We start from the raw sequence: 27316 nt of genomic DNA, 5'->3' as shown, positions 1-27316 counted from the left end.
TTAACATATGAAATCATTTTTATTGTGACAGAGACAACGCAAAGTTTTAAAAATATTGATTTAACAAATTAAAAAAAACCCCACTAGTTTATATTTGAAAAACTTAAAAAACTGGTGGATGTTTTCTGTGCAATTAATCCATAATCAGATGCAATTAATAGATCATCAAATTCATATGCAGTTATTTTCATTATCAGTTTTAACAAATAGTTGTTGAGGTCTTAGATAGATTAAATATTTGGTGATATGGAAACAGTACCATAAACACATAATTAGTGCATCATTTGAGAACAACTTAGACTGAAAACTGTTACATTTAATAAATGGGTGACACTTAAAATGAAGCCACCGGTGCTGAAAGGTGCTGCCACAGAAATGCTAATATCTTCTTCCATGCATCCTCTTGTGCGTATGCGTGTGATTTAGTCTGTCCACCCCATAGCATGACAACTATAGGAACAACAACAACACACATTCAAGTGCAAAACACAATCACAAATAAAGTCTAAACATAAAGTTAGAATTGACATTGTGTAGGCTTATAAATGATATGAAATGAGACAGTAGATCATCATACCTCTCTTCTTTGTCCACGGTTGGTAAAAGTTAGTTGCACGGAAGTGAGGTGAGTATGGAGGTTCAATCAGATGACCTGCATCAGTATACGTCAGGATTTTCAACAAGTGCCGATTTCCTGCTTTTACCATCATCATCTCCATCTGGATTTAAAAGGTCAATAGTCAATATCCAAATCATGCCTTAACATTTGAATCGTTGGTGAAAATATATTCCATTTTTTTTTCAACTGTAGCTTTTTTAATACATTTATAAAACAGAAGTCCTTTGCTTGATTATATTTGGTTAAGCTGCGTTTAAAGCTATTGTGTGTTGCTTTGTCTGTTTCTCTTGGCAACCATTCTGATATTAGAACTACATTGCTTGGTGTAAGACGTTGTGCCTAACGATGCATATGGATAAAATCTTAACAATCCAACAGAGATTTGCCATAATATTTATCACTTCAGTTGAATGCCTTTCTGTGTATGCAAAGGGTGCTGGATTTATGCAAAGGTATTAAATCTGTAAGGTTTTAGTCAAAGACAACCATGGCAAGTCAAAGACAACCATGGCAACAAATAAAAACTCAATTTGATGTTGGATAATGGAGACTTTGGGAGAAACCAGGCAACACAATCAGGGCAGAATTTATGAATCCATATGAAAACATTTTTTCCCTGCTGGATTAACTTAAACTGATGAAATGTTTACCACAAGACTTTCAATGTATGCTAACAAAGTAAATAGGGTAAAGTTTGATTTCGTGGAGACTTTAATGAAGTTTTGAAGTTTGCTGTGTTTTATGTCACAGTAGACAGTAATATTTTGTAATAAGCTTAATGTGACAGAACTGAAAAATATATTACTCACATCTTCAGCAGTTTCTACTGCAGGAACCATTTGATCATCATCACCATTCACCAACAAAAGTGGACACTTTATTCTCCCAACCTATGTGCATTTAAAAACGAATGGCATTACAAGAAAATAAATTATTAAAAACAAGGCAAAACAGACCAAAACAGACAAAATCTGTGATAATATAAACTTACATCAACTTTGAAACTTTGACGGGAAACTGAGAAGATCAGATCGCGGTAGATAACCTGGTTGTACTCATTCACACGTAGCTTATCTGCATTTCTGGAATTAACATTTTGTAAAATCTTACCACTGATAAATATTTTCACAACGGACAGATTTACTCAGAATTGCTGTTGTTTAGTAGTTAAAACTACTAATCATTCAGTGTCCACATAGTGTATTTAGACACTTAAGTCACACTTAATTTATGAATGTAAATGTATTTGATAAATGTCTAACAATACTGCCATTAGTTTATTAAGTTAAAAAAAAGTTTACACAACTGACCATACGCAGAAAAACACTTTTTGTGACACTCTCTGGTTGTGAAATTATGTCATCACATGTTGATGTTGTTGTTACTAGAACAGCTAGTCTCTTTCACTAAAGACTGTGTGTATTACTGAGATTTATACACACAGAAGACACAGCTGCTTTTGGGAAATGCACCCCAGAACAGGTCAAATAGAACTGGAGGGGTTACATAATGTTTATTAATTTGGAGTAAATAAGCAACCATTTGCCTGTTGTTGTTGGCAGTTTGCTTAAAAACACAGAGGCCAGGGGTGTCAAACCAATAGGTGATGATATAACCTTAACCGTAAGGTTTGACTCAGTAGTGTAAACTTCCATGGACGGGACGACGCAAGTCTGGTAATTCTGCAAACAGCAGTGTACTTGATAACTTCAGTCAGCTCTCCTTGGCTACTGCAATTTTCCTCACTGTATTTAAATAAGAAGAAATATGATATCAAACACCACTGCCTCTTTTCATTTTCATTTAAACATATTAATCTGCAGAAATGTAGTTCAGGGAATGTACATATATTACAATGCAACAAAATATTATATCAAACAATACTGCCTCTTTTCATTTTCATTTTAACATATTAATAGATTAATAGAATAAAGACCAAAGATTACCGGTTAGATTTACCCAAAATGAATTATATCTTATGTTTAACCACTACAGAGACATCAGAGCCAGTGGCAAATGTCTGAAGGACTAGCAGAGTTGAGGCTGCTCTCGTCAGGATACAAGAGCTCACCTCTCCGAAATCGGCTAAACACATTTTCAAATAGGCGCTGTCTTTATAAATAAATCGCATATTTGAGTTTTAAAAAACTACTTTCTCGCCTGAAGTACTTTTACATTTTATGACACAATAACAATAAAACTGTAAAAAAAAATTGATGCAAATATATGGTGGTTGAAATACAATGCTGCATGAACAACCAATCAGCATGTTCAGCACCCTAGACCCACCCCCCGAAAGTTCCGGACCTTTGAAAAAGTACTACCCTGGGCAAATGTTTACCCAGAACTTTATTTAGATCCTGGTTCCTGTGGTGGAAACACACCGAGTACCGGCCCAAAGTCCATAGCTCTCACTTAGAAGTGGTAACAGTTCTTGGGCAGTTTCTTTTCTAATTGCTGTACATCTCTCCCACTGACAATGGTATGTGTATGATGGTATCCGGTCATAACTGACTATCATGGTATCCATAGGGTTTTTTTTCAGTGGCAGTCAGGAGGCATGAAATGGAATAGCATTTATGAATGTGATTCTATAAAACCCAAATGACAGGCAGAGCTACTTGACAAAATGCATGAGACAATGCATGTAAATTAGTTTGATATTAACATTTTTAAGTATGACTTAAGTGCTTAAATGCCTATGGGAGCATACAAACTGTTGCTTGTTAGGTATGTTTTAAAGCATGGCAGCTAGTTTGAGCTGGGTTTTCTATGTTCTCATGATTTCTATGTCTTACTTTTCCATCTTCGCATAGAATTCTGAGAGGGATTTATCAAAATGCATCAGATGACCTCCGCTAATGCACACACAACACTGGGGCTACACAATAAAAAGACACACCAAAATATGAAATGTAATATCTGTTTTTAAAATTCCATCTGAATTTAAAATGTAGATTCATAGGTTTAGTTCAAGGAAACCTTAATGACTTTGGAGGAGGCCACCATACTGAGTGTAATAATACCTCCCAGGCTTGTCCCAAGCACAGCCAAACGATCCTTCTGTACCATTGGATGACTCTGCAGTATCTGGTATGCTTTCTACAAGAAACATGTAAACATTAACATGCACATCTGTAAAGGTTATACACTGATCTCACAGCATGGTCCAGGTCCAGGTTTGCATGCACTTAAACCAAACAGATTCTCTGTTTTGGGTAAAGGTTTGGGATTTTTTCTACCACTAAGGGACAAGGTTTTGTTTTCTTTTTAGTTAAAGCTTTTTTGAGCATTCGTCCAGTGTGTGATCTCTTTTCCTTTTCACTTATGAGCCAGCTTTGATAATCTTTACACAGAATGTAAAGTCAGCAGTGAGCCTTAACTCTGCAGTGTGAAAATATGGGAAAACAAATCCTTATGTTATAACATTTGCTTTTATGTCCCAGAAATCTGAGTGGGTGCTGAAATAGTTCCTCTGGAACTACAGGCAGGTAATTACAATGCCAAATTACATCAAATGATGGTTTACATGATTAAACCAAATGCTCTGAATTACCTCAAAGTAGGAGGCATCAGTGTCTTCCAGTCTCAGATTATTTGGAGTTAAATATTCAAGTACCATAGATGCAAAGCCATGAGATGCGAGCAGGGAAGATCGATACTCAATCAAACTACCACCTGATCCCCACAGGTCCAGCACTCCTGGGTATGGTCCGGTGCCTAAAAACACATGGCAAGTCATTTACACAGCAATTTTACAGGACTTCTTTGACACAAAATGTAATGAAAATCCACCCCCTGGGAAATCAGGGAATATGAATCAATGTAGGATGATTGTGAGAGATTAGAAATCTAATGGGTGTGTGTACCTGGAGGCAGGAATAATGTTCCTCGTATTTCTTTCTCCTTGATGCTCACCCTCTTCACACCCGGTGCTATGTACCAGCGCTCAATGACACTGGTTGCCAGTGGTGTTTGCTGGCTGAAGCCTTGAGATAGATGCCCACTGTATACAGAAATGTGAACTACCATAGGTATGAAAATGTCCCTCTTACGTAACCTGGCATAAAGTTCAATAGTTAGGTGACAAAAGTGACTTCCAAACTCCTCACATAAAAATTGAAACCTGAATTTACACCATCACATTTTTATAGTCTAAGTTACCTTAGTCCATGTTGACTTCCTGGTATGGGCCTCATGCTCCATATCAACCCCATTGGCTCTATACCTTCATAAGTACCTCCAAAACTTTCATCTTTAACCCCTAAATTATACATGACAAGAGTATGTCTATATCAACAACTTCATGTAAATTGTAACAATGGTTCATTTGATGTCTGCATCATTGTCCACACTATAGAAATATACTTTGTGTAGATATTTCCAGCCCATGGAAGTGGGCTGCAGTGTCCTGCAGAGTTCAGCTCCAACCCCAATTAAACACACCTGAACCAGCTAATCAAGGGCTTAAACTTCCAGGCTGGTGTGATAAGGCAAGATGGAGCTAACCTCCGCAGGACAGTGACGCTCCAGGGTCAAGTTTGGACACTCCTACAGTAGACTGTTCTACACACCTCTCACTGATCCATGTTTATCACTGACATAGTGTCCAAATGCCTCCCAGAAGTCCTTGTCTTCTGACTGATGTAGTGAATGTAACGTGACCTTTTGATTTGGTGGTAAATTCATTACGTCAATCTGAAACTTCTCATCCACCAGTCCTCGAATGGGCTGCACAGAAAGCAAAGGGCATGTCCTCTTCTGAGTGCTCACAGTCCTACACAGAGAATACATGCAAAAATAACATCAATCTGAAATTTACTTATGCCTTACCTTAAAGATTTCCAGTAATGTTTCAAAGGAATATGGATCGTAGACCTAGCCACGTGCCCTCCCCAACACCAAGCCACATGTCCTGCCCAACACATTTCTCTATTTCAGAGTTATATAGAGAAATGAAACTCTATATTAAATCTGCTGTAAGCATTGCTTTCAAGATTCAAGATTGGATTCAATTGGTGTAACAGAGGCCAGATAGAAAGAGTTGTGCAGGTAAACCTCACTTCCCTGATCTCAAGAGGTACACTAACGACTGACACTAGAGCAGGCATGGGCAAACTCGACACTGGAGGGCTGGTGTCCCAGCATAGTTTAGCTCCAACCCTGATAAAACTCACTTGTCTGCCTTCTAGTAATCCTGAAGACACTGATTAGCTTGTTGAGGTGTGTTTGATCAGGGTTGAAGATAAACTCTGCTGAGACACCGGGCCTCCAGAACCGAGTTTGCCCATGCCTGCACTAGAGGCTGCAGTCTTCAGCGTCCTTGTTAGCTTGCCCATCTCCCATCCTGGAAACACCGGTTTAAATTCCGCTTGAAGCAAGTTGACTAGCAATGGAGGGTTTACCATGAATGCCGCAAGCTTCAGGACACTTAAACAATGGTCTGAGTCTGAATAGAATTACTCTACCCCACTTAACACTGCAATAGCTATTAGACTACAAACACAAAATGTCCATACAATCGGAGGCCTTCATCACAAAGTGTGTTGGAGAATCTTGGTTTTGGGCTGGCAATACCAAACAAATCCAACTTGATGTTATCTCCAACTAGGTAGCTTTATTTTAAGCAACTTTACAAAGACAGAATCAAACCTGGAGAGGATGTATTGAAGAACTGATTAATCAGCATACAATGTAATTAATTTGATTACAAATTCAACGAACCTCAATATAATTTTTACTCTAACATAATTTATAATCCCTCCATAATATCTACATTGGAAGAACGACCTCGGAGGGACACTGAACAAAAATGTTATCAAATAAAGTGCTGTGTAACAAGAAGTCAGCTGAGCTGAAATCCATGTTAACAAATTGTCAGAGTACTACAGGCAAGGTTCAATCAACAGCATCAGGGTATCCAACACTGTCAGAAGAAAAGGTACAGTTCTATCGCTGGGGCAGTACCCTAAGGTACAAGTGAAAAGGTACAAATATGTATTTGTAAAATACTAATATGTACCTTTAACCCTGTTGAAAAAAACAGCATATGCTGGTAGGTAGGTTTTGATGCTGGTTTAAGCTGGTCCTTAGTTGTTTTTTTGCTGATCCTTAGCTGGTCATACCTACCAGCATATGCTGTTTTTTTTCACCAGGGGAGGTACCAATATGTACTTTCAAAGTACTTAAATGTACCTTTAAGGTACTAATATGTACCTTACTGGATAGGTTAGGTACAAAGATGTACCCTTTCACTTGTGTACCTTAGGGTACCGCCCCAGCGACAGAACTGTACCTTTTTTCTGAGAGTGAAGGCAAGACAATAGCATTATCACAGAACAGGCAGATGGTTTAGGGCAAGCAACAAACAGTGTTGGTAGAGAATAATTCAAACAGTCAGGGTCATAAAGGCAGGCGGCAGAGAATCACACAAAACAAAACAGTCCAAGATCATACACAGAAAACCAAACACAGGCAAGAACACTCAGAAATATGAGCCACAGCAAAACAAGACTTCACAATGAGCCTAAGAGCTGCTTAAATAGTCCAGGTAATATGGGTCAGCTTTGCAGATAATCAGTCCTAGGCACAGGGTTATGGGAAATTGAGTCTGAAATTATTAATACTCAGGTGATGGTGCCCTCCGGTGGTGATCGGAGAGAGCCACAGAGGCCTGAATTGTGACAGTGCAAAAAGTACAAAATACAGTGAAAAGATTTTTTTCCAGCCTACATTTTAAAAGTACAAATATTCAATTTAAATCGTACCAAAATAACACTTAAGTAAGACTCCTGGAAAATACCAATCCAACAGTTTTTAAAAAGGAGAAGAAAATGTGTACAGTATTTTTTGTTGTTGGCACTGGGGCTACAATTGCTGGTTAGTTAAAAATAAGGCTCTTATTATCTAAAAAGGCATAGTTATGATTTAATGATAATTAAATAAGTAATCCTATCACTAAATGTGTTGGTTGCAGTTTACACATGTAATGTCTATACTACATGCCAAAACCCTTAAAGGAGAAGTCCAGTTCCAAAACAAAGATTCACATATAATGTACTCACCCCCTTGTCATCCAAGATGTTCATGTCTTTCTTTCTTCGGTCGTAAAGAAATTGTTTTTGTAAGGAAAACATTTCAGCATTTTTCTCCATATAGAAAAATTCAGAAATGTTTTCCTCAAAAAACTTAATTTCTTTACGACTGAAGAAAGAAAGACATGAACATCTTGATGACAAGGGGGTGAATACATTATATGTAAATCTTTGTTTTGGAAGTGGACTTCTCCTTTAAGGAAAAACCCTCAAATAAGAATAAACATGCATTTTATGAGTTAAGCTTTGGTAGTATTGAGTGAGTTTACCTGCACCAGAAAGTTATGTTAAAGAGTAAATTATACATATATGTATGTAAGAAGTCAAATGACTTACCTTAAGGAAATCAGGTTGCTCACAGAGTTTATTTGTTTTAATATTCTCAAATGTAGCATATTCTGAAGTTTAGAACTGAAAAATGCTGCAGTGAAATAACACAGTTGCATACTGTTGTAGCTGACTTGCCACACATCACAATTTTCAGGTGAAAAGCATGTGCTCACAAACACGGTCAAAGGTTCAGCAGTTAACAAGGCAGGACTGTCATGAGTCTATTACCAATGACCAGAAAATCGCTATCCTCTAAAATAAAGAAACGATTGCACATAATACATCATATTATGTATCATGTACTGTATAGAAGCGTCTCTGTATTTTTTATGAAGATAAACCTCCCGGCTTAACCTATAATACACCTCAGCTTACTCTTTTACTGTATATACATGATCAACTGTGCCACATAACTGGTGTAATACTTCCAAAGTGGCAGCTCTCAAACTGGGGAAAAGAAGTAATTTCATATGCCTTTATAGTAGTTTGCACTTTAGGTTTTTTCGCCAGAAAACATGACTAAATATCTTATGTCATTTTGCTTATCTAGTAAATGCATCTTAATTTAACAATTGTTAGATATTTTCACTAGAAACAAGACAAAAGTAAGATAAGCCTTTTCTGCAGTGTGTTTTGAAATTGACAGGATTTTCTGAGTTTTTATTTTGTATTTTCTGTGCGGCGCGTCAGAGCCGTAATGCTCCACAGACACAGAGCATACACCCCAGACTCATGCATTGTTTGGTTTAGACTTGGACTCATGGACTCATTACCCTTGTCATACTTTTTCTTATACTGTCTCTACCTGAGATGTGTGCTCTCCCAGAACCAGAGCTCTCCCCACTCTGCCATCCTCTATTATGTATGTGGTAAAGGAAACAACCAATCACCACCACTGATATTTGACTTTGCAGTACTTACTTTACATTCCCATCTGCCATTTAACAACAATCAAGCATCGCGTTAGTTCAACACTATGTATTTACATTCATTCAGCCTCTCTTCTATTGCTTAGGTGTACACAAAGCACTAGATAACACTCATAAATTATGAATTGCAATGCATTGCAACATTAGTCTGTCACTCACCATGCCTGATGAAGAACAGCTCTTCTTGGGTAACGCTAAAGAAAATATTGACCTGGATCATGGTCCAGTCTCTGTTTGCAGAAGTTTGCATCTAGCCAATAAAACAGCTACTGCAGAATGGCCCTGTGAAAAAATTCCCATGTCTCTGCATAGCCATAATATTCAGGCACCTCCTGGGATTAATCATAGTCTGTAAAAAAACATGGACGTAGTGTCCGTGATGTCACCCGTAGGTTTCCGAAGAGCATTTTTAAGCTCATAGTGGGCGGGAGCTGGCTTTCACTCAAGGATAATTGAAAATTGGCAAAGAGGTGGGACGTGGGTGGAGCTGGTTGCTGAAACCACGCCGGCCTAGCGTGACAGTGGTGACAGCAGCGGCAATCCACCTGCCACTCAAGTGGCCACACCCTTAATTATGCAGAACTTTAAGGCTTTAAAAAAATTCAAAAGATCAGAACCACTTTTTGTACTTGTAAACATATTTATTGCTGCTGTAAAGGTGGGCAGTTTAACATGGGGAGTCTGTGGGATTGACTCCCTTTTGGAGCCAGTCTCCAGCATCCAGTCGAGAAACCGTGTTGGTTCCAAGAGAGAGACCGAGAGGTTGCCGCTTGGTATTAATCAAAAGGAACTTTTCGGTTACGTCTTGGAAAAAGTCTTCAAAAATTCTTAGATTCAAACACTCCAACACCATTCCGGTGACAGGAAGGCCACTGCTAAAAAGAAGCGGTGTTCCCATTCCTACCAATACACCTGTTACGAAGAGGAGAAGTACAGAGAGACCTGGCAACACCTCCCAACTTCAGTGTACTGAGGATCCTGTGATGGTAGCCCTCTAGAGCATCCAACTCTCCAGACAATGGAAAAACTGACCCTTCTCCTTAATCACCACAAGTCATCCCTTCCCCAACACCAGATGTTGCTGGTCTTATCAAATCATTTGTTACCATGCAGGTCTCTAGCAATGGCTCTCCCAGCTCCTGCCACCAGAACTCCCCTTTTTCCACTAGCTACTGCAATTTTTGTTTGTAGTTAATGATGTTAGTTTGGTTAAAATTCTTCAGTGCACAGAGGATCAAGATAAACGTAGACTGTGGAGACATATCTGTACTGTTGAAAGATAATGACCAAAGGCTTGTCAAATTGTTCATCTATGCTTGAGTTTAATGCTGATTTATTATATCAGGCTTCGCTATGAGCTACGGCTGAATCTTTTTTTATAAGCGCCATAAATCTTCCTCTGCAAAATCTGCCACGTATTTTCAATGATTCAGTCAAAGATTGGACTGGTCTGTTGTAGACTTGGCTTTGATAAGCAGACCAGCTGTTGAAGCTTGTCTTGCTTTTTATGCGGCTCATTTTTGCATACTCCCTGTCTATGCCCAAGATCCGCTAAACAAACTACATTGTCTGGCCGATCACCAGAAGAGGATGCTGAAAAAAAGATTACTGCAATGACTAATAGACTTATATACTATAATTTCAATGAAATATGCAGGTTCTCTAAATGCAAGTTTATTCATGCTTGCCGTTATAGTGGAGACAGGAAAACCAAGTCTGTAAGTCCTCGAAGAATGCGTGTATTGAAAAAGAAAAATAAAGTCTGTAACAAAAACCTCTTATTGGGATTTGGGACAGCTAATGTCTTAGTCTACAACATAAATGAAAAATGCAGAAAGAATAAAATACAACAATAAGCTTTATGAAACATTAATTTTCATTACACTTGTAAGTGATGAAGTAGATGATTTTACAAGAGAAGTAAAGTTCAAAAACAAAATAACTAAATATGAAATAGGTATGTAACATAATATAGCATACTGTTGATTATACATAAATAAGTTGGCCAAATTTCATTACTGTATAGAGTACTAAAGTAATTTCTTGGTCTTCTGGCAAAACACTTTCTCTACCTCCCTCAGGTAGTTGTCTTTCATACTCAGTTCTGCAAAAACATGGGTAAAAAAACAAAATAAAAAAAAAAAAAAAAAAAAAAAAGACTGGTGTGTCATCAGTTTTGCTACTGAATGCTTATGGATAATTATGTGTTATTTGAGTTCACACTGTCACACTAGAGTTAATTATATGATGTGTTTGTGTTTTTTGAATGAGAACATAAAACCTCTGTAAAATGAGGCCATTTTTGTGTAGAACTTTGGAAAAATCATTAAAAAATTGGAATGTGTGTGAGGTGTGAGTATGTATGCATTCCAGTATAATATATAGCCTAGAATATTAATTGGTCTTTGGATTTAACTGTGTTAATGCATTAAAGGGATAGTTCATCAAAAATCTGCTTACCCCAGGACATCCAAGATGTAGGTGACTTTGTTTCTTCAGTAGAACACAAACAAAGATTTTTAACTCAAACCACTGTAGTCTGTCAGTCATATAATGGCAGTCAATGGGATCCATGGCTTTGAGAGTCAAAAAAAAAACATACACAAACCCAAATTAAACCGTGAGGCTCGTGACGATACATTAAGTTGTTAAGACATGAAACAATCGGTTTGTGCAAGAAACTTAACAGTATTTATATAACTTTTTACCTCTGATCTACCGCAATGTCCAGCTGTCCTGAGAGTGTTCACAACAGCTGGCGCGTATCGGCTCAAACAGTGAATGAAGATAAGCAAAGGAAGAAACACAAAAAGAAACACACAAAATCAATATCAGAAATACATAGATTTTATGGTGTATACAAATAAAAAACTTTCCGATTTTATACTGTAATAAACATTTGAGTTACTGAACATACCTTGCTAATTTAATCCTGTCACCTGACCCACATTTACCATGGTAAGGGCTCAAACATTACATGTAGATGAGTTTTACGCATAGAAAGTAACATATAAGACCAGTATCAGAAATACATATATTTTATGGTGTATACAAATAAAAACATTCTGATTTTATACTGTAATAAACATTTGAGTTACCGATCTTACCTTGTTAAATAAATGTTGTCACCTGACCCATATTTACCATGGTATGACCTCCAACAATGGCACGTAGATGAAGAGAGTTACGCATAGAAAGAAACATAGAAGACCAGTATCAGAAATACATAGATTTTATAGTGTATACAAATAAAAAACATTCTGATTTTATACTGTAATAAATATTTGGGTTATTGAACATACCTTGTTCATTTAACGTTGTCACCTGACCCACATTTACCATGGTAAGGCCTCAAAGAGTGGCATGTAGATGAAGAGAGTTATGCATAGAAAGAAACATATAAGACCAGTATCAGAAATACATAGATTTTATGGTGTATACAAATAAAAACATTCTGATTTTATACTGCAATAAACATTTGAGTTACTGATCTTACCTTGTTAAATAAATGTTGTCACCTGACCCATATTTACCATGGTATGGCCTCCAACAATGGCATGTAGATGAAGAGAGTTATGCATAAAAATAAACATATAAGACCAGTATCAGAAATACATAGATTTTATGGTGTATACAAATAAAAAACTTTCCGATTTTATACTTTAATAAACATTTGAGTTACTGAACATACCTTGTTCATTTAACGTTGTCACCTGACCCACATTTACCATGGTAAGGCCTCAAAGAGTGGCATGTAGATGAAGAGAGTTATGCATAGAAAGAAACATATAAGACCAGTATCAGAAATACATAGATTTTATGGTGTATACAAATAAAAACATTCTGATTTTATACTGCAATAAACATTTGAGTTACTGATCTTACCTTGTTAAATAAATGTTGTCACCTGACCCATATTTACCATGGTATGGCCTCCAACAATGGCATGTAGATGAAGAGAGTTATGCATAAAAATAAACATATAAGACCAGTATCAGAAATACATAGATTTTATGGTGTATACAAATAAAAACATTCTGATTTTATACTGCAATAAACATTTGAGTTACTGATCTTACCTTGTTAAATAAATGTTGTCACCTGACCCATATTTACCATGGTATGGCCTCCAACAATGGCATGTAGATGAAGAGAGTTATGCATAAAAATAAACATATAAGACCAGTATCAGAAATACATAGATTTTATGGTGTATACAAATAAAAAACTTTCCGATTTTATACTTTAATAAACATTTGAGTTACTGAACATACCTTGTTCATTTAATGTTGTCACCTGACCCACATTTACCACGGTAAGGGCTCAAACATTGCATGTAGATGAAGAGTTTTACGCATAAAAAGAAACACACAAGACCAGTATCAGCAGGGCCGGTTCTAGACAGGCACATATGGGGGGGCAGTCAGAAATGTGAAGGGGGCATCATGTGTACACATCATGTTCGAGCACTGTTTTTTTCCCTGTGCTTATAGTAACAGTATTTTCCTTGCTGAATTGTGTTGTTAGCTGTGTCCAAAGCCTGGAGAAGTGGATTGCACTTTGTCAGGCCTCTACCTTCAGACCTGTCCAACTTGGGTGTCCCACTTGAAGACTAAGCTCCTGCTGGTATAGCTCTTAAGGTCACTGAGGCACGCAAACCCCCTGACCACAATAAGGTGGCAATCCCTCAGGGGGGAAACTGAAAAATAAAAATTAAATAAAATAGAATAAAATATCCTTAATCCAGATTTTATCAATCAACGACATAACATTTATCTTAGCTGGGTGGTCTAATTCTCAAAAACGTTTAACCTAAAGTAAGACTTAACACTATAACTAGAATATTTACAAAACTGAAAGGTTGTCTTATGAATAATAATAAAAAAAAAAAAACGAAGTAAAAGCAGATGGGCTATAGAACAGATCGTATTATATATTTTTTTTTTTTATAAAAACGCTGCAGCTTCTTCAAAGTCTTTCCACTCGGTGACCGCGCTGAAATCCGACACAACACTACGTTAGCCTGCTTCTTGACTAATTTGCATATGGATGGTGATTGGATGTTTACCGAGGGCTCAGGGGGGGGGAGTGTGTGTGTGTGCGCGTGTGTGCGTGCGCTGCAGCCTGTGAATGAATACACACAGCGGAGGGACAGAGACATGAGGAAAATCTAATACCGTATTGTGTAGTGTCCCTTTTTCGGCGGATTTTTCCGCTACCGCAGATCATTTTGTCAACTTGTAATATATTCATTTTGTGAGTATATTAACATGTGCTTTCTCAAGTTTTCAAAATTTTGATTTGAGGGGGCAAGACATTTATTTGAGGGGGCACTGCCCCCTCTTGCCCCTGCGTAGAACCGGCCTTGAGTATCAGAAATATTTTATGGTGTATACAAATAAAAAACATTCTGATTTTATATTGTAATAAACATTTGAGTTACTGAACATACCTTGTTAATTAAATGTTGTCACCTGACCCACATTTACCATGGTATGGCCTCCAACAATGGCATGCAGATGAAGAGAGTTACGCATAGAAATAAACATATAAGACCAGTATCAGAAATACATAGATTTTATGGTGTATACAAATAAAAACTTTACAATTTTATACTTTAATAAACATTTGAGTTACTGAACATACCTTGTTCATTTAACATTGTCACCTGACCCACATTTACCATGGTAAGGGCTCAAACATTGCATGCAGATGAAGAGTGTCAAGGATAAAAAGAAACACACAAGACCAGTATCAGAAATATTTTATGGTGTATACAAATAAAAAACTTTCTGATTTTACACTGTAATAAATATTTGAGTTATTGAACATACCTTGTTAATTTAATCCTGTCACCTGTCCCACATTTACCATGGTAAGGGTTCAAACAGTGGCATGTAGATGAAGAGTTTTACGCATAGAAAGAAACACACAAGACCAGTATCAGAAATATAGATTTTATGGTGTATACAAATAAAAAACTTTCAGATTTTATACTGTAATAAACATTTGAGTTACTGAACATGCCTTGTTAATTATATGTTGTCACCTGACCCACATTTACCACAGTAAGGGTTCAAACATTACATGTAGATGAAGAGTTTAACACACAGAAAGTAACATATAAGACCAGTATCGGAAAAAAAACCATAGATTTACGGTGTATACAAATAAAAAACACTGATTTTATACTGTAATAAACATTTGAGTTACTGTACATACCTTGTTCATTTAACATCGTCACCTGACCCACCTTTACCATGGTAAGGGCTCAAACACTGGCATGTAGATGAAGAGAGTTATGCATAGAAAGAAACACAGAAGACCAGTATCAGAAATACATAGATTTTATGGTGTATACAAATAAAAAACTTTCCGATTTTATACTGTAATAAACATCTGAGTTACTGAACATACCTTGTTCATTTAATGTTGTCACCTGACCCACATTTACCACGGTAAGGGCTCAAACATTGCATGTAGATGAAGAGTTTTATGCATAGAAAGTAACATATAAGACCAGTATCAGAAATACATAGATTTTATGGTGTATAGAAATAAAAAACTTTCTGATTTTATACTAAACATTTGAGTTATTGAACATACCTTGTTCGTTTAATGTTGTCACCTGACCCACACTTACCATGGTAAGGGCTCAAACAGTGGCATGTAGATGAACAGAGTTACGCACAGAAAGAAATATACAAGACCAGTATCAGAAATTCATAGATTTTATGGTCTATACAAATAAAAACATTCTGATTTTATACTGTAATAAACATTTGAGTTACTGAACATACCTTGTTCATTTAACGTTGTCACCTGACTCACATTTACCATGGTAAGGCCTCAAACATTGGCATGCAGATGAAGAGTGTCAAGCATAGAAAGAAACATAAAAGACCAGTATCAGAAATACATTAATTTTACAGTGTATTCAAATAAAACACATTCTGATTTTACACTAACATAAATGGAAAATATCCTTGTGTGTTTAATTTAAACATAAGTTAGTAACTATTTCTTGCATTCCTGTAGAGATTTACCTTCATGGGAAGACTTTGTTCATCCTAGTTGTACACAGGAACTAAAGGCTACAACAACATTCTACTGTGTTCCAGGGTATGACATCATAATAGTAATAGAATGTTCAGGTGCAGATGAACATGGCTGCAGCTCAACATTACATTTTACATTATTAGAAAGTTATACAGAGTCTACTGTTGTACAATCCTACCTAAGAGCTCTAAAATACTACAAAGCACAAACATGTAGTCCAGAACATTTAAACTGCAATGAACATTTGGGTTATTGAACATGCCTTGTTAATTTAATGTTGTCACCCGAAAAGTGTGTGTAAAAGACTTTTAAAGTGTTTTGTAAAGACTTTATAAAGGCGTTTATTAATGACTAATAATTAATTTCCAAATGTATTATACATTTTTTAAAACTGGTAATGTTTTGTAAAATGAAATAAAATCACAAATTTGTGATTTGTTAATTCTCTTTAACTTTTTTTAATTTGCAAAAGTACAAAGAAAAGATTTCCCAAGTTTTTACTGACCAACAATGTACAGTATTTTGTAAATATATAAAAAAATGTATGCCTGCAATAAAATAAAAGTGAAAAGGTTGTAGAATATCCAAACTGAATCAATTTGAAACTGTTCACAGTAAGCAGGCAAATTGGTGAATAGGTGAGGATGTCATGTTTGGGTATAAAATGAGCTTTGCAAGCAAAAGGTGGATCATAGCACACACAAGATGTCTGTTAAATATCACTTGATCTGGAAAGCATCTGTTGTGTACAAATAATCTGACAGACATCTGTAAGATGTCAGTTTTACATACATTCCAAATTATAAACATCTTAAAGACATCTAATAGATGTCTATTCAATATCCGATGTCTACCGATGTAAATGCAGATGTCAAATAGACGTCTCTGATGTATGTGTGCTATCAGCGTTTGTGCCAAATTTCACACAAAATGTAGGTCTTTCACCAAATACCATTCATAATATTGTCAAAAGATTCAGGGAATCCAGAGAACTCTCTCTATATATTAACTTGATATATATACTTTATCAACATTATAAGTGAACATTAAGAAACATACAGTGAAGTGGAAAACACGCAAATTGACTCATGCAAACACACATATTAAATTACTTTTATACCCCATTAAAATGATACCCCATCATTATGACAACTTATAGTTTAAAAAATATTGATTTAACAAATTAAAAACATTTTATAAATGAAAGACTAAAACAACTGGTTGATGTTAGATAATCAAATTCATATGCAGTTATTTTCATTATGGGTTTTAACAATTAGATTACATAGATTACATATTTGGTGATATGGAAACAGTACCGTAAACATGGCATCAATGCATCATTTAAAAACAACTTAGAGACTGAAAACTGTTACATGTAAATGAAGCTACATTGCTGAAAGGTGCTGCCTCAGAAATGCTAATATCTTCTTCCATGCGTCCTCTTGTGCGTATGCGTGCGGTTTAGTCTGTCCACCCCATAGCATAACAACTGCAGCAACAATTAACAACATACGTTCACATGCAAAACACAAAGTCTAAACATAAAATTAGATTTGACATTGTGTAGGCTTATAAACAACAAGATTAAATAAGACAGCGGATCATGCTTTCATACTTCTCTCCTTTGTCCACTGTTGGTCAAAGTTAGTTGCACAGAAGTGAGGCGAGTATGGAGGCTCAATCAGATGACCCGCATCAGGATACGTCAGGATTTCCAACAAGTGCCGATTTCCTGCTTTCTCCATCATCATCTCCATCTGAATTGAAATGGTCAGTAGTTAATATCCAAATCATCAAATCCAATATCTAATATCGACAAAACTTCCTTTGGTTGTTGGATAATGGAGAAAAAACTTTGGGAGAAACCAGGCCACACCAGTGGGGCAGTTCCCCTCTGGATATACTTAGCTCAAAGCAAACTGATGGTTGGAGTGAGCAAATTCTGATTAAAAATTACAAAACCGAAATATTTTTTCCCACTTGGATTAACTGATGAAGTGTTCACCACAAAACTAATAATGTACGCTAACAAAAAAAAAATAGGGTAATGTTTTGATTTCATGCAAACTTTAATGAAGTTTTGAAGTTTGCTGTGTTTTATGTCACAGTAGACAGTAATGTTTTGTAATAAGCTTAATGTGACAGAACTGAAAAAGATTTAACTCACATCTTCAGCCGATTCCACTGAAGGAACCATCTGATCATCATCACCATTCACCAACAGAAGTGGACACTTTATTCCCCCAACCTGTGTGCATTTAAAAATGACTGGCATTACAGGAATTACAAATGATTACAAATAGATAAAAACAAGCCAAAACAGACAAGGAAATCTGAGTTAATATAAACTCACATCAACTTTGAGAATTTGGCAGGGAAGTGATAAGATGAGATCTCTGCAGATAACCTGGTTGTCCTCATTCACATATAGCTTATCTGCATGTCTGGAATTAACATTTTTTAATTCTTACAATTAGTAAAATATTTACAATGGACAGATTTTCTCAGTATTGGTGTTGTTTAATAGTTTAAAAAAAAAAAATCACCGTTTTATCATTCAGTATCCACATAATATATTTAGACACTTAAGCCACACTTAATTTATGAACGTAAATGTATTTGATAAATATCTAAACATACTGCCATTAATTTAAAAAAAGTAAATAATGAATGTGAAATGTTGAATATGTCATCACATGTTGATTTACTACACCTGTTGTCACTAGAACAGTTGGTCTCTTTCACTAATAACTCCATGGATTATTGAGATTTTTACACACAGGAAAACTTTATGAACTTTCCACCTAATTCATAGCATGTATGATCCACAGTAGTATGTTCTTAACCTCATTCTAATTGTAATGGAGGCCAGCTCACAAGAACTGTGATTTCCATCACCCTGTTTTTAATGCACATTTTGAAGTATTGCATCAGAAACGAGTGATGGAAACAGCAGTTTTTTGTAAAATCCCTTAATTGTCATAAAAGGTTTTTGCGTTTGCTTGAGGTTAATGCGAATAATGGGAGACGGAAATGCATTCTGCAAATAAATTCCTCAATTTAGTGCTATGAATGACATGTAAATTTGTTTAATATGTTGATTTACATTTTTAAGTATGACTTAAGTGCTCAAATGCCTGTGGGGCCACACTGCCCTGTTGCTGGTTAAGTATATTTTGAAGCATGAAAGCTGATTTGAGCCGGTTTAAAGGAGAAGTTCACTTGCAGAACAAAAATTTACAGATAATGTACTCACTCCCTTGCTATCCAAGATGTTTGTGTCTTTTTTTCTTCAGCCGTAAAGAAATTATGTTTTTTGAGTTAAACATTTCAGGATTTTTCTCCATATAATGGTCTGCTATGGTGCCCCAATTTTGAACTTCCAAAACGCAGTTTAAATGTGGCTTCAAACGACGCCAGATGCAGTTGTAAACAACCCCAGCCAAGGAAGAAGGGTCTTATCTAGCGAAACGATTTTTATTTTCACAAAAAAAAAAAAAAACACACACACACACAATTTAAATACTTTTAAATCTCAAACATTGTCTTGTCTTGCTCTCCCTGAACTCTGTGTATTCTGCCTCAAGACAGTTATGGTATGTTGAAAAACTCCAATCGTATTTTCTCCCTCAACTTCAAAAATCATTTAGAAATCATCCTACATCACTGCAGAAGTACCAACCCAGTCTTTGCAAAGTGAACATGCAAAGAAGATCAAACACCGTTAACAAAAAAGGTAAAACAGCGATATAAGACGATTTTGAAGTTGAGGGAGAACATGAGATGGGAATTTTTCGACATACCCTAACTGTCATGACCCGGAAAAAAACAGTTCAGGCAGAGTAAGACAAGACGAGCATTTGACATTAAAAAAGTATATAAATTGTATTATTTTTATGACAATAACCGATCGTTTCACTAGATAAGACCCTTCTTTCTCAGCTGGGGTCATTTACAACTGCATCTGGGATCATTTGAAGCCGCATTTAAACTGCATTTTGGAAGTTCAAAATCGGGGCACCAGGCAGTCAATTATATGGAGAAAAATGCTGAAATGTTTTCCTTAAAAAAACATAATTTCTTTATAGCTGAAGAAAGAAAGACATGAACATTTTGGATGACGAGGGGTGAGTACATTATCTGTCAATTTGTGTTCTGGAAGTGAACTTCTCCTTTAAGCTGGTCCTCAGTTGGTTATGAGCTGGTCCTGAGCAGGAGCTAGTCGCATAGGACCAGCTCATGACCAGCTAAGGACTAACTAATACCTTAAACCAGCTACAGACCAACTCAAGCAAGCTCAAACCAGCTGCCATGCTTTAAAACATACTTTACCTGTATATGCCATTTTTCACACAGGGTGTGCATTAAAAATTATGAAATTTGCATTTATTTACAACACAATTACATATTTTCTGAGTAATTGTAACCTGTCTTACTTTTCTATCTTCTCAAAGAATTCTGAGAGGGATTTATCAAAAGGCATCAGATGACTTCCGCTAATGCACACACAACACTGGGGCTACACACTAAAAAGACACACCAAAATATAAAATGTAATATCTGAATTTAAAATTAAATCTCCATTTCAAATGTAGATACATGGGTTTAGTCCAAAAAAAACCTTAATGACTCTGGCGTAGGCCACCATACTGAGTGTAATGACACTTCCCAAGCTTTGCCCAAGCACAGCCAATTGATCCCACTGTACCGCTGGATGACTCTTCAGGATATGGTATGCTTTCTACAAGAAACATGTAAACATAAACATTAACACACATCTGTAAAGGTTATACTGTGATCTTACAGCACAACCAGTCCAGGTTTGCATGCACTCAAACCCAATGGATTTTGTGTTTTGGGTAAAAGTTTGGGATTTGTTCTAGGTCCAATGTGTGACCACAGTGTGTTTTGGCAATCTTCACACAGAATTTGGAGTCAGCATTGAGCCTTAACTTTGTAGTAAACTAAATCCATATGTTATCACATTTGCTTTTATGGCCCAGAAATCTGAGTGGGTGCTGAAATAGTTCCTCTGGAACTACAGTGCCAAATTACATCAAATGTCATGAGAAGGATGGTTCACATTATTAAACCAAATGTTCTGAATTACCTCAAAGTAGGAGGCATCAATGTCTTCCAATCTTAGATTTTCTGGAGTTAAAAACTCAAGTGCCATGGATGCAAAGCCATGGGATGCGAGCAGGGCAGAACGGTACTCAACCAAACCACCACCTGTTCCCCATAGGTCCAACACTCCCGGGTATGGTCCAGGGCCTAAAATACATGGCAAGCAATTTACAAAGCAATATTAAAGGACTTCTTTGACACAAAATGTAATTGAAAACTAATTTGAAATATAATAGGTAACCTAATCTAATGGGTGTGTGTACCTGGAGGCAGAAATAATGTTCCTCGTACTTCTTTCTCCTTGATGCTCACCCTCTTCACACCCGGTGCTATGTACCAGCGCTCAATGACACTGGTTACCGGAGGTGTTTGCTGGCTGAAGCCATGAAATAGATGCCCACTGTATACTGAAATTTGAACTGCCACAGGTGTGAAAATGTCCCTCTTATGTAACCTGCCATAAAAATACAGTAGTTAGATGAAAAAAAGTGACTTCCAAACTCTTTACATAAAAAATGAATCCTGGATTTACACCATCGCAATTCTTTGTATTTTTGTAGTAAGTTACCTTAGTCCATGTCGACTTCCCGCTATGGGTCTCATGCTCCACATCAACCCCATTGGCTCTATGCCTTCATAAGTTCCTCCAAAACTTTCATCTTTATCCCCTAAATTATATATGACAGAGTATGTCTATATCACAAACTTGTAACAATGCTTCATTTGATGTCTGGATCATTGTTAACTCTCTGTGTAGATATGTGCCAGCAATGGAAGTGGACCTTCTAGTGCTTTATAAAATTAGAAAACCAGACCTTTCATGTCAGAACACATTGTGGAGCTCCTCATCCAAGCTCTTGTCATTTTAGTACTAGAGTACTGTAATGCTCACATTTCTCTTGATCTCACTCCACTTGGTCCTAATAACCACCAGAATCCACTGTTCTGCAGAGTTGAGCTTCAAATCCAATTAAACACACCTGAACCAATGAGGGTCTTACTTGGCATATTCGAGTAGGAGCCTAACTCTGCAGGACATTGACCCTCCAGGACCAAGTTTGGACAGGCCTGCATTAGACTGTACTACACACCTGTCACTGATCCATGTTCATCACTGATATAGTGTCCAAATGCCTCCCAGAAGTCCTTGTCTTCTGACTGATGTAGTGAATGTAGCGTCACCTTTTGATTTGGTGGTAAATTCATTACGATAATCTGAAACTTCTCATCCACCAGTCCTCGAATGGGCTGAACAGAGAGCAAAGGGCATGTCCTCTTCTGGGTGTTCACAGCCCTACACAAAGAACACATGTGAAAATAACATCAATCTGAAATTTACTTATGCCTTACCTTCAAGCATTCCAGTAATGTTTCAAAGGAATATGCATCCCAGGCCTAAGACATCTTTTTCAAAGTGTCCAAATACCTGTTATTGTGAAAAAAAAAAAAAAAATCTCACTACAGACCAAGCCACATATTCTGCCCATCACATTTCTCTACTTTAAAAAGTTATATAGAGAAATGAAAATATATTAAATCTGCTGTAAGTAACGCTTTCAAGATTCAAGATCGGATTCAGTTGGTGTAACAGAGGCCAGATAGTAAGAGTTGTGCAGGTAAATCTCACTTCCCTGATCTCAAAAGGTGCACTAACCACTGAGATTATAGTCTGCTGTCCTTGTTAGCTTGCCCGTCTCCCATGCCGGAAACGCCTGTTTGAGTCCCGCTCGCAGCAAAAACAATGTGCCTTTGTAAAATAAAGAAAATAAACAGGGTGCTTTCTGCCATCTCGGTCTCTGTCACCTCTCTTCACAGACATGTAAATAAAACAACCTGAATCTCAGCAAATACTTGCCTCACAAAATTGATAAATATATATAAAGCTTGAAATGTCTGATTTTAAATGAAGGCATGTCGAAAACAAATATTCTCTGATAAAGCAATCCGTATGAAACCAACACGAGCTCCAGTTTTTCCCATCTAAACTCATTATCTGTGATCATGTGATCATGCTCATATGCGGCTCTTTTCAAATTTTAAACATCCATGTGAGACGCACGGATACGTAAATGCCCAAATCATCTCCGCAAACAAACCTGAAGATTCAAGTTCTTCCCGGCTACTTTTTGTTTCTGGAAGAAGACGTGCTGAGAGGAATGAGACAGAATTTACCTCAGAAGAAGAATGCGATGTGACGCCCAGCTTGATCCAGCGGAGGATATCATCCTGATGAGTAAGATTACTTGCATTAGTTGTTGTAGCATCTGGACCAATCAGACATATATTAATTGTTACATTTAACAAATAGTCTTTAAACCCAACAAGCCAGCTATATGCTGGAGCTCTGGAGACAGCCCCCCAAAGCAACTAACACCCCAAAAGGGCTCAGTTGCCAGGACAACCATCTGATAAGAGGTTTTATTGCCCAGAGGAATGCACATTTGCCCATGCTATATTTGCCCATAGGGAAGACACAATGCCTATAGAAATAGACTCTTTCCTATTCATTCACAGACAAACCTTTCTTTGACCTTCCTACCACACATAGCCCAGGTCATTGTGTACAGTATTACTGCATTGTATTTTAATTTTGTCTGTTGTATTTGTATTTGTCTTTCTACTGTTGTATGCATGCGTTATGATAGATGACTAGTCGTATAACCCACCTATGCCATGTTTGGTCTCTTTGAATTTGTATTTTGATGATCTAAAAGATGGTGTAAATTAGATGTTGATACCTATGCAACGTATTAGTGTTTTAAGAAAGCTTAGTAGTTTTTGCATCAACACCCAATCGAATTACATATGCAGAATACCATGCTCACAGACAAAGAGTCGTAAACTTTCCCTCCAAAGGTGAACGTTACCATTGGTTCGTAGACCTCCTGGAGGCACAGCCTCCAGAGAGCTTAAAGACATCAAACGATTGATCGCCTCTCTCTCTTCACTCTCTTCTTCTTCCGATTGCTGCCCGTGTGGAGGAACCCACAGGGAGCCTGAGCCGGCACAGGGCTTGCCCAACGGGCCCGACAGGCCCCAACCTATAGAGCTGTGGCTCTCGACCACAAAGAGCCAGACATTTTCACTCAACTCTGGAATTCATCTTCATGACTCGCCTCAGTCAGCCAGAGGTTCTTTTAGAACCTACAAGGATGAGGAGGATGAGCTAGAACTCTTCAGGACTTCCCTAAGCGTGCGCCAGGCCTTGTGGCCTTGTCTTTCCATTCCCCAAAGATCACAGGACTTTAGCTGGGTCCCTCTCAGCTCTTGGCTTTTCTTCACTTTTCACATGGGAAGAAACTTCCAATCACCATCGAATCAGAACATCTTTGAAGTTCATCACTCTTCGGACCCAGAAGAACGTGATCACGATTCCAAAACCACCACTGCTCCAACCATCAAGACTTTCACCCGAGACTGCATTCGGACACTTGTTCAACGACCAAGGCAATGCGAGTATCGTACATTTAACTAAACAAAACAGAGGTTTAGTATAAGCTGTAGACAGCACTGATGGTTTCACTCAGGTGGTTAACGGAGTCTTTTCATAGCTTCATTTCCTTGTCTCTCTAACTGCTTCTCACTGACCTTCCCCCATGTATAAGTGATTTCATGTTTGTTTGTTTAGATTAGTTATGTGTTAGTCCTTCGTTAATAAAACTCTTGTGCACAAATTACATGAGTGTTGATTCTGATTCTGCCTTGCAAATTAATGTCCCTTTACGATTCCGATTCAAGCTACATGCTCTAATGCAATGGTACTTTAAGAAAGTTATTTTCTGTGGCCGAGAAAATATCATTTCTTAAAGTTGATATAAAAATTATACTGAATGTTCGCTGGGCGAACAGATTAGTTGATGGAAAATTAATTCTGCTACAGTTACTACTGGCAGCTGATATAAATAATTGTAATTAATCATAATTAATGGTAATTATTTATATACATTTCCCTTTGAGCTAAATCGCGACATTGCTATTGTGTTGTTTTGACATAACTTGTACACATTTTACCAGTTAGACATTTCCCAAACTATAATCCTTGACTACATGTAAAAAGTCAAGTGAAACATTTTGAAATATGTGTCATTTCATTGAATCACTAAATATTCAAAGCCACTGCCACTTCCTCACATACGGCCTTTCTAACACGAATCATGTCTTACAAAAGTTAAATCAATATATTGTTTTCTGTGAATATGTGGGCAGGATGATTTTCAAATTATTTTGTAGCAAAGTCTTGTGAACAAATGTTCTGTATGCGGTCCTTAGGGTCCTTAAGTTGTTCTTCCCATAGGTCTACAGCAGGCCTAGAGGCAGCTGTGGCCTAATGGTTAGAGAGTCAGACTTGTAACCCAAGGTCGCAAGGGTGGGGTGGGGGGGAGTGAATTGCATGCCACTAAAGCAGACGAAGTCCAAACCCAAGACTACTGAATAAGCAAGGACTTTGGAAGAAAGGACAGCAATAGGTAAGGTAAATGAATGATAATGGAGGCTAATTGCTGATGTATCCATCCAACAGGAACTTCTGTTTCTCCAGTTGCCAGATACAAAAGTCTCAAAGTCCAAGGCTGCGGTTTTTCAAGTGAGGTAAGCAGTTTTCATAATTTTTCATGGATTTCATATTGTAACTCGCTACTGTGTCCACAATAGCCTTTCCTGTTCAAGTAATGTGGATAGGCACAAGTAATTGTACCAGAATGATTGGAGGAGGAGGACAAGGAGGAAGACGAGATTAGGTTTTGTGGTATAGGCATGGTTGCAGCAATTACAGCATTGCTGGTAAACTGACTTTCAAGTTTAGAGTGCAGAAAAGACCTTTTGTTGCCAGATAAGTCATGTGGATTTTCAGACTGGTGTTGACTGGAAAAATCGTTTTTAAAAGGGAGAAAATGTGTACAGTATCTTTTGATCTTGGTAATAGGGCTAGATTGCTGGTTAATTAAGAAAGGGCTCTTATTATCCAAAAAGGCATAATTATGATTTAATATCAACATGAAGTATCAAATGCCATCTCCTAATGTGGTTTGAGTAAACCTATCACAAAATGCTTTGGATGCAGTTTACACTAGTAATGTCTAAATGTGATTAGATCATATTCGATCCAAAAATTCACCAAACATGCATCAAAGTAGAAGAACCCTTAAGTAAAGCATTCAAATAAGAATAAACATGCATTGTATGACTCAAATGACTTACCTTAAGGAAATCAGGTTGCTCACCGAGTTTATTTGTTTTAACATTCTCAAAGGTACCATATACTGAAGTTTAAATTTTAAAAAAGCTGCAGTAAAATAATACATAGTTAAATATATTTGTAGTTTACTTGTCACATCACAGTTGTCAAGTCTAGGCAATGAGAAGGCAATGACTCAGGAGCAGAATTTGATGGGCTTTTAATTAAGGATGAAAAATGCCCAGAAGGTGAAAATAGGGGAAAATGCAGGATAGGCGGCACCATAACTGAGGCAAGGCTTACTGGCAAAACACCCCTGGTAACATTACACATTACTTAGACATGAGAGTGCATGGCAGGACAAACATAACCATGTGCTTACAAACACTGTCAACATTTCAGCTGTTAACAGGGCAGGATTGTTATTAGCCAATTACTAATGACCAGAAAAATCACAAATTAACATTTGATGAATTCTGAGAGCTTTCTGACCATGCATAGACAGCAATGCAACTTAAATATTGTATGGCCTAGAAAGGTACAAGGACATTGTTAAAATAGCCCATGTTCAATTTTCAATTAAATTCACCCAAAGAAAATATCCTGGCTTCACCACTGGTCTGGAGCCTGATGTATGTAAATGCTGGGAGGTAATACCAGAGCTGAAGGTTGTCACAGAGCCTTGAAACTCATTTTAAAAAAACTAGCTGGCCACCTGTTACCCTACAGTGGCTAAGTCTCCAAGCAAAATCAAGGAAAATGAACTGTAAATGATTCTTGAAGGAAAAACACATGAGTATATAACCGCATAACCCGTCTCACAGGAGTGATGCGATTACATACGGACAGGTTCTAAATATAGGTGTAAATGCATATGTGATGTTTCATGTGAACCATCAGTTGTTCCAACAACAAATCTTATCTTGATTGCATTTTTGTAAATTTGTTGAAATAATAATTCCTCAACATGCCTTGTGATGTG

General features: G+C 37.0%; 2 protein-coding genes across 7 annotated transcripts; both read right to left on the bottom strand.

Annotated features, from left to right (window-relative positions):
* On the bottom strand, positions 1–26373 carry LOC127164480 (bile acid-CoA:amino acid N-acyltransferase). 6 transcript variants are annotated; one of them, XM_051108449.1, is made up of 12 exons: positions 9132–9358; positions 5453–5534; positions 5194–5350; positions 4784–4883; positions 4489–4679; positions 4176–4339; positions 3602–3721; positions 3418–3500; positions 1611–1701; positions 1429–1509; positions 578–719; positions 1–450 (listed from the first exon to the last, which is right to left on the bottom strand). In XM_051108449.1, the coding sequence occupies exons 3-12, from the start codon at positions 5306–5308 to the stop codon at positions 335–337; spliced, it is 1203 nt and encodes a 400-aa protein (XP_050964406.1). In that variant the 5' UTR covers positions 5309–5350; positions 5453–5534; positions 9132–9358; the 3' UTR covers positions 1–334. The 6 variants fall into 6 exon arrangements, with proteins under 6 accessions (XP_050964406.1, XP_050964405.1, XP_050964403.1 ...); XM_051108448.1 differs by lacking the exons at positions 5453–5534; positions 9132–9358 and adding an exon at positions 26358–26373 and having other exon boundaries at positions 5194–5396; XM_051108446.1 differs by lacking the exon at positions 5453–5534 and having other exon boundaries at positions 5194–5396.
* Positions 17420–24759, bottom strand: LOC127163837 (acyl-coenzyme A amino acid N-acyltransferase 1-like). Its single transcript, XM_051107304.1, has 13 exons — positions 24750–24759; positions 23334–23425; positions 22512–22556; positions 22253–22409; positions 21730–21829; positions 21425–21615; positions 21145–21308; positions 20656–20775; positions 20471–20553; positions 18388–18478; positions 18202–18282; positions 17650–17791; positions 17420–17523 (listed from the first exon to the last, which is right to left on the bottom strand). Exons 1-13 carry the CDS (start codon positions 24757–24759, stop codon positions 17420–17422), a joined length of 1380 nt encoding a protein of 459 aa, XP_050963261.1.
* Positions 26374–27316: the final 943 nt, after the last annotated feature.

The sequence above is a fragment of the Labeo rohita genome, chromosome 4, assembly GCF_022985175.1.
Source record: "Labeo rohita strain BAU-BD-2019 chromosome 4, IGBB_LRoh.1.0, whole genome shotgun sequence".
NCBI lineage: Eukaryota > Metazoa > Chordata > Actinopteri > Cypriniformes > Cyprinidae > Labeo > Labeo rohita.
This window is presented reverse-complemented; position numbering and strand designations above follow the sequence as displayed.

Bases quoted from the DNA above. Each gene is read 5' to 3' on its own strand.
- LOC127163837 (XM_051107304.1), bottom strand. The intron at 22,410-22,511 runs GTAAGGCATAAG...CTCTCTGTTCAG, and splicing joins CATTACTGGAATGCTTGAAG to CCCATTCGAGGACTGGTGGA. The intron at 20,554-20,655 runs GTTTTTTTTGGA...TTTAGTGTGTAG, and splicing joins CCTACGCCAGAGTCATTAAG to CCCCAGTGTTGTGTGTGCAT.
- LOC127164480 (XM_051108444.1), bottom strand. From the start codon at position 8,159: ATGCAACTGTGTTATTTCACTGCAGCATTTTTCAGTTCTAAACTTCAG. The intron at 3,501-3,601 runs GTTTCCTTGAAC...TTTATTGTGTAG, and splicing joins CCTCCTCCAAAGTCATTAAG to CCCCAGTGTTGTGTGTGCAT. The intron at 451-577 runs GTATGATGATCT...TTGTTCCTATAG, and splicing joins ACCGTGGACAAAGAAGAGAG to TTGTCATGCTATGGGGTGGA.